The sequence below is a fragment of the Callionymus lyra genome, chromosome 7 (assembly GCF_982586985.1).
Source record: "Callionymus lyra chromosome 7, fCalLyr1.hap1.1, whole genome shotgun sequence".
NCBI lineage: Eukaryota > Metazoa > Chordata > Actinopteri > Syngnathiformes > Callionymidae > Callionymus > Callionymus lyra.
The window spans coordinates 30,405,010-30,412,902 of record NC_141824.1 but is presented as its reverse complement, the minus strand read 5'-3'; the positions used below and the strand labels follow the sequence as shown (position 1 = coordinate 30,412,902).

At 40.7% G+C, this 7,893-nt stretch overlaps 1 protein-coding gene across 1 annotated transcript; it reads right to left on the bottom strand.

The window, feature by feature from the left end:
- Positions 1–1,043: 1,043 nt before the first annotated feature.
- Positions 1,044–6,312, bottom strand: LOC148076089 (extracellular calcium-sensing receptor-like). Its single transcript, XM_087794943.1, has 12 exons — positions 6,248–6,312; positions 5,853–6,029; positions 5,599–5,780; positions 5,399–5,481; positions 4,363–4,542; positions 4,114–4,302; positions 3,568–4,047; positions 3,296–3,505; positions 2,248–2,371; positions 1,995–2,188; positions 1,532–1,813; positions 1,044–1,466 (listed from the first exon to the last, which is right to left on the bottom strand). The coding sequence occupies exons 1-12, from the start codon at positions 6,310–6,312 to the stop codon at positions 1,044–1,046; spliced, it is 2,589 nt and encodes an 862-aa protein (XP_087651069.1).
- Between the last annotated feature and the right edge of the window lie 1,581 nt (positions 6,313–7,893).

Sequence of the window (7,893 nt, the reverse complement as noted above, 5' to 3'; positions counted from 1 at the left end):
ACACTGCAGAAAACTGACCAGAAACTGTTTCCTTCAACTGAGAAAAATCTCTAAACTTAGGAAAATGTTGTCGGAACATGATCTGGAGCTTGTAATCCATGCGTTTGTTTCTTCTCGTCTGGACTATTGTAACAGTTTGTTTTCATGTCTTAACAAGAAGGAGCTGTCTCGTCTGCAGTTGATTCAGAACTCTGCAGCCAGAATTCTGACCCGCTCAAGTAGAAGAACTCACATTTCTCCGGTCCTTAAAACTCTTCACTGGCTTCCAGTTTCTTTCAGGATCAACTTTAAAATTCTGGTTCTTACTTTCAGAGCTATTCATGGTCAGGCTACTCCTTACATCACTGATCTGATCCAGCCTTACACCCCAGCTCGGGCTCTGAGGTCTGTGGATCAGAATCTACTTATGGTTCCACGCACACGGCTCAGGACCAGAGGAGAGAAATCTTTTCAGGCTGTTGCTCCTAAGCTTTGGAACGATCTTCCTCTCTCTTTGCGCTTGATGGAGTCTACTGACTCCTTTAAGAAACATCTTAAGACGTTTCTATTTGTTCAGGCTTTTCCTTGAATTTCTGGAACTCCTGTGTTGTTCTCAGTATTATCTTGATCTTTAAAGTATGTACTTTTTTGAGTATTGTTTTGATTGTTCAAGCGCTTTGTGACCCTGGTCTGGAAAAGCGCTATATAAATAAATATTACTTACTTACTTACATTTTTGTTTTACCTTCACGTTTCTGTAATATGTATGTGTGTGTGCATGTGTGGTGTGAGAAATGCTGATGAGATATGAAATAACCAGTAGCCAATTGAATAAGTTTCCCCTTTTCGGTTTATTTATTTGTAAATCTGACACTAAAGGACTCAGTGCCTCACCAACCATGAACCGCACGTCACTGCATTTTACATTTCACATTCAAGTCAGAGTATAAGTTAATCTTACAACTATACAACTAACTTTCATATAGTATGGATGGAGACACAGTTAAACCTGAACTCACTGAAAACTAAAGCACAGCCACAGCAAGTGGCAAGACACTTTCAGTTTACCTGGCCATCAGGTGTTTCTTGGTGTTTCGCTCAGGTCTCAGGAGGATTATGAAGCACTTTGGAGCAAAGATACAAAACAACAAGCCATAGCTGGAGGCAAGGATGGCAAAGACCTCCACAGCATTGGAGTATTTTCCAGGAGAGCTGATGTATGCAGGGACGAAAGCCACCCAGACTGCACAGAAGATCAGCATGCTGAAGGTGATCAGCTTGGCCTCATTGAAGTTGTCGGGGAGTTTCCTCGCCAGGAAGGCCAAGATGAGGCAGGTACACGCCAGCAAACCGATGTAGCCTAGGACCAGGGAGAAGCCCACCACGGATGACATGGCACATTTTAACGTTACTCTTAACCCTGGAATGTCCAGGTCAGGCTGAGGTACTGGGGGGTTGAGAGAAAGCCAAATGCAACAGATGACAATCTGCTCAAAACAAAAGTCAGATAGTCAGGAGGAACTACTGAGTGAGAATGAATCATCCGTCTAACCTGTATTGATGTAAATACACAGACGCTTCCTCTCTGTTGATTCGGACCAAACCACTTCATCAGGGATTCTCCACCAGGTCGTGTTGAACGGAATGCTGCCAGCACCACAATGGTCTTCATTTGGAGGCAGGAGACGCAAAGAACAAAGCTGATCCCAAATGCTGCTTGCTGGAAGCGGCAAGCCCAAACTGAGGGACGACCGATGAAGACCAGGGAGCACAAGAAGCAGAGCTTCAGTGAGAGAAGAAGCAGGAAACTCAACTCTGAGTTGTTGGCTCGAACCTGGAAAAGAAGATTACCTTAAAAAATGCTTCATGAAATACATTTTTTTACTCTCTTCACTTTCACAAACCACTATTAAAATGTCCCACTTTCAGCATTTTTTTAATTGAAAAATTTCTGCCAGACAAATAAACACTGATCAACTGGCAGAAGTTATACCATTGAAACAATCTATTCCTACCAGAGGTGTGTGGCGGTAATAAATGAATATGACAAAGACTGCTGTTGTCACAAGCGTTCCTGAGACGGCGACAGTCGTTAGAGTGATGCCCAGAGTCTCATTGAAGGCAAGAAAGTCAAGCTGGCGGGGGAGGCATTTAGTTCTGTTATCATCGGACCAGAACTCAGGCAGGCAGTGATAACAGTGGAGGGAACCTGACCAGGAAGAGAATTATTTAATGAAGGAGAATCAGATAAACAAAGCATCAACTCACCTGTGATGTTGCTTATTTCCCCGTCAGCACAAGGGATACAATCAAAGCAGCAGGTTGGTTCTCCCTTCCTGTTGGCCTTTCTGGTACCAGGCGGGCAGATCTCACTGCAAAATGAAGTGGGCACCTTTAAGAACAAACACAAGTTGCTCAGGGTCATTCTACCAAACCAGTGTTTCAAAGTGTAAAAATCATCGAAAATAAAATACATGCAAAAATGTTTATTGGAGTGTTTTGTGTTTCAAAGTTATTTAACACGGGAGATGGACAATAACACCATGTCTGGAGAAAACTATAATTTCTACATTATTTTTTGACAAAATTTGTACAATATTAATTATTGAAAATATGTTATTTATAAAATATAAAGTATCATTTTCTAAAAAATCAAGACTTACTCTAGCAGTTTTACAAACGCAGTATAATCCTCACATGTTATGATTATTACAAAGAAACTGTTTCTTTAAGTGAGAATAGAGAGAGCAGGTGACATCACTCGAACACTTTCAGATGCCAACCCCTCCTGTTGGAATGTCCCCATACAAATCTGATTTGTGATGATTTATTAGCTCTTTTTGGTAGTAACATTTTGTTGAGATAAAAATTAAAAAGCCGTAATATACAGTAAGTCAAGAAACTTAAAAGGTTTTATAAAGGCTTTATTCTCATTCTTAGCTGGTCGAAAACAATGCTAACTCAGTCATTCTGAGAATAATTTTACGACCCTAACACTTTTAAATTTTGAATTACATGAATTTATATTAAATAAATTGCCCAAATCTTAAATCTTAAAATCAAATAGAGGACATTTTTGGAACGAGCACGTGGAATGATTTGAAACAAATATATGCATTATGTCTTACATTTAGTGCATATGGTCTTTTATGGTTCTGTAAATATCAACTAATAAGCTTGCTCAAGATAAAAAAGTGGGAAAATATTTATTGCAGGTCAAATGTGTCCGACATATGTTAAATTTCTTGACCATTTTGTTGCATATTTTTAAGAGGAATCAGTCGCTGAATGATAAGTGACAGTTCTTTTAGCTCACCTGTCTGAGTCCTGTGCTCCACTGAATAGCTGACTCATTAAGGATAAGCTCAAATCCATCAACGCGACCAATCAGAACCACTTTCATCCCCCCGTCCGGAGAGTTTTGCCAATTGATAAGGTCGTACTTTGCTGGGATGTCACCACCTTGGAAGTAGAATATCTCATTTTGTGGAGTGGTGAAGTTGACCTGGCTGAGGTAGCGAAGGACCTAAGCATCAAATTATTCAAATTAAAAAAATGATTTTTGTCACAGATAGACTTAAAACTAACCTCAGAGGGTTTGATGCTCGCCTTAGAGGAGCAGTTTTCAGCTGCCGCGTGGATGTCGGGGCAAGAGAGGAGGTTGTGAAGGGCATTAGCTGCTGCGTAGACTGACAGATAGACGTTATACGTCACCCTGAGCTGTGAGATGTCTGTGAAGTGATTGTCCACCTTCTGAAGAGACTCAGACCCACTGCAGGAGGGAAGTGTAGCTTTCTGATAGAACCCTTTTGTTGAGGATCTTTTGCTTGAATGACTCGAGGCCACTGGTGAACAGCCAAACTCTATTTCCCACAACTGTCTCAAGAGCTCATCGTAAGGTCGATCGGCCGGGTGCAGTCCTCTTAGATAATTTTCAAATCCAGGAATGACCGAGCTGCGAATGGCCACGCCGACAACTCCGGCAGCAACTTGAGCAGTGGCCGTATTCTGCAAAAGGTCGACACTTGTGCTCCAGGCCTCACTGGCCAGGAACTGCCTGTCAGTCACCTGAGTTTAGAGACATTTGAATCTTATGATCCCAAAGATATAGAGACATATTTTTTTGTGTCTCACGTTTAACTTGGCGAGTTGCACGAACAATTCCCTCACATCCGTGTACCAGGAAAACACCAAAATCACTTTGGCTGTCGACGCCTGGATCGCAAGAGCCGCTTGAGTGGAGTCACTCACTATGTTTTGTCTCTGCAGCGTCTCCACAAATGCAAGACAGACTCCAGCTCCTCGAATCTCCTCCTCAAAAACCTGCAGAGAAGAAACACTTCAATTGAAAATTGTTACATTAATGATTGAATAAACACACACCTTGACTGCCACATATCCGTAATCGTTGTCAGCAATCACAGCTCCGATCCACGTCCACTTAAAACTAATGGCCATTTGAGCAAAGGCCTTTGCTTGGTAGATGTCACTGGGAATGGTTCTGAAGAAATTTGGATATTTGCTTCTGTCACTCAGACAGGGGCAGCTGGACTGGTAACTCATCTGAGAGATGATATGAATGCTGTTGTTAGGGCATATATGTGTAGTATATATATTATTTTAAATTATGATCATATAATATTAAAAATGACGAAAATTGTGTGGGAAAAACAAGAATTGAGTATTAAAATCGAACCGTAGTTGTTAAAAATAAAATTATATTTTATATTATGAATTCAACAATTTGATTTATAAATGCTTTAAAAGGGAATATATATATATATATACATATATATATATACAAAATATATCATATCATATAGTGTATAATCAAGCCATCATTTGCATTCTCTTGACTTGTACAACATCTGCTTTTCTTTTTTTTAAATGTTTAAATGTTAACATTTTTAAATTCTGTATAATTAAATAATATTTATATTGCTTGTGTCGATTTTCCCATTTTCCAGAAAGAATCAGTTGAACTACACACTCTTTTAATATTATTATAATTCGATTATATTACATTTAAGACCAATTTATTTATTCTTTTTTTTAATTCAGTCAAGTATCTGAAATATGTACTTTGAATCCATGCATAGAATTTATTTTCTTGGGGCTGTTGTGATTAATGTATTAAAACAGTGTATTGTTTTTTGATTGTTTAAGTGCTTTGTGACCCTGGTCTGAGAAAGGTACTTTTATGAAAACTAATTAACATTTTGAAATTCAGAATGAACCTGTCTTCACTGTATTAACAGCAATGTAATATACTATTACATAGAATTACAGAGGTTTATTATTTGTTTATTTATTATATGTGTATGTTTATCTAACATCTTCACTGATTTTGTCACAGAATGAACAAAGTCATTAGTAGTTATATCTAAGTAAATATTCTTCAGGGGCGATTCATACTTACTAATGGGACAGAGAGCGGCCCCAGGACTCTGGAGAGTATGATGGCAGTTTTGGATGATGAACCACCGATGATCAGGGAAACACCTGAATATATTTCAACATTTCAAATTGAACGAAATCAATGCATTTGGTCCCATTGTGTATTTAATTTGCCTTTCTCGCTTCCTGTTTGCACAAAGGCTGTTGAATTGTCTGCTGCGCTGCATGTGCTGCTTCCTCCAGCGACCAGAGACAGCGCCCCCTGGGTGGACCACGGGTGGAGGGCACAGCTGTCGAGGATGTGATAACCGAGCGTCACTCCTGGTAAGAGTCTTGAGCTCTGGTTAATCTCCTCGATTGCAAACACCATTGCATAAATGTACTGCATAGGCAGGTGCTCTAAACTGATGAGAGAAGGGAAGATGTTCAGACACATGAAACTCTGAATCAAAGCTCATCATGAAAAACATGTTCACCCGGTGCAAGGTTTGTACTGAGGCTTTTCAGTAAACTCGTAGTTCATAGATGGGGTTTTAAAGTGAATGTTAAAGAGTCCTCCAATGATTATATCTCCATCATGGAAGAGGCTACTGCTGCTGGTTGTCCCCCACTGAGAGCATGACAGGCTGTCCACCACCAACACACACCACCAGCTGACGAGCCACCACGACATCAGAGAAAGTTAAAGCAGATTCAATTGATGGCTGATATTTTAGATCCTGTGTTAACTGACGATGACAAAAACACACCCTGACCCTGATCATCAATGCCGCCACAACTCTGTCTGCACCTGCTGTAGAGTTACTGTATTTAAAAGTTACCTTAATCCCATGATACTCTTGTAGAAACACCACACCAAATCCCTTCTCACCTATTGAGCAAACAATAGCTTGTTTTGGTGAGGTCTGGGTCATTGCCCGAGGCTATACTGTCCATGTCAGAAAAACAAACATGTATACAGCTCAAGTTTCATTAAGCCAAACAGTCTAGTGGGTAAGCAATAAGTAGAAAACTCACCTTTGGGCAAATTGTATCTGCTTTTGTTAGAATAACTCAAATACTCAAGTGATAATGTCAGTCTTTTCCAAAGACCTTTGATCCTCCAGTCCTCATGTGGAAGCTTATTGTTAAAATTGGTGGTGGTGACTGCAAATGAATGAAAAACCTCAAAACTTTATCCAAATACATTATTTTCTTAACAAAACCAATATTTTTAGAAGTTTTGACAAACGTGGTATTTATGTCAGTACTATGTGCTGAGAGTGGTTTCTGATTAAGATACTGTTTTATATCATTTTGAAATACAAGTTGTTTCTCTTTTTTATTTTATATAGGTGTTAAGGGAAAATGAAAATTCATGATGCATTAATGCTGAAGTATTGTGGAAGGAGTGGCCCGAGAGACAAAGATGACCAGAGTATCGACGGGATAAGTCAGTACTTTGTTTCATGCCAACCACAGAGCCAGCCTTTCTGATCAACCTGTCCAACCTGTTGACACTCCTCTTGGACACATTCCCACCCCAACACACCACAGCATAGAACAGGACACTGGCCACCACAGACTGGTAGAATATGCAGAGGAGCTTCCTGTAGATGTTAAATGATCGGAGCCTCCTCAGAAGTACAGTCTACTCTGAACTTTCTTAAACACATGGTCTGTGAAGGGGGCCTTGTGCATGAGTGGCCTGAGATGTTTGAGAACCAGCCGCTCCAGTGTCTTTATCAGCTGTGAAGTCAGTGCCACCAGTCTGTAATCGTTCAGCTCACTCAGCCGGATCTTTTTCGGCACTGGAACATTACAGGAAGTCTTCCAGAGGGTTGCTACTTTCCCCAGCTGTAGACTGAGGTTGAAGACATGCTGGAGCGGCTCAGCTATTTCAGCAGCCTTCCCTGGATAAATCTTTCGAAGTACATTGCGTGCCTGGAGTGAGGTGAAGCTGGGAAGTGGTTGTGTTGAGCTGAGGGAGGCAGAGGAAGATGGGGCAGGTTCTGAAGCGGGCAGCAGTGAGGGTGAGGTGACCTGCTCAAACCTGTTGAAAAATATGTTGAGACCGTTTGCCTCCTCCACCGTGTCCACTGCAGTGAGAGAGGACTTTGTCTTTTGTCCAGTTATGTTTTTTACATCATCCCAGACCTCTCTTATTTTTCCCCGCTCAGCTTTTCCTCCACCTTTCTCCTGTAGGTGTCCTTTCACCACCTGCTGTGCTGACCTCATGGCGTCTCTGTCCCTGCTCCTGAAAGCCACCTTCTTCCAGTTAAGGACATCATTGACCTCCTTTATTACCCATGGTTTATTATTAGGGTAACAATGGACAGTCTTAGCAGGAGCGACAACATCTAAGCAGAAATTTTAATATTTAGTTAGACAGTGTGTCTGACCCTCGATGTCCTCAGAGTCCAGGTTGGCATGATTAAAATCTCCAGAGATGATGAAAGATTCTGAAGTCTAGCTGTCATTGTGTGAATCTTCTCACAGGCACTCGGAGGATTGTAAATTCACAGCGCGATCATGTGA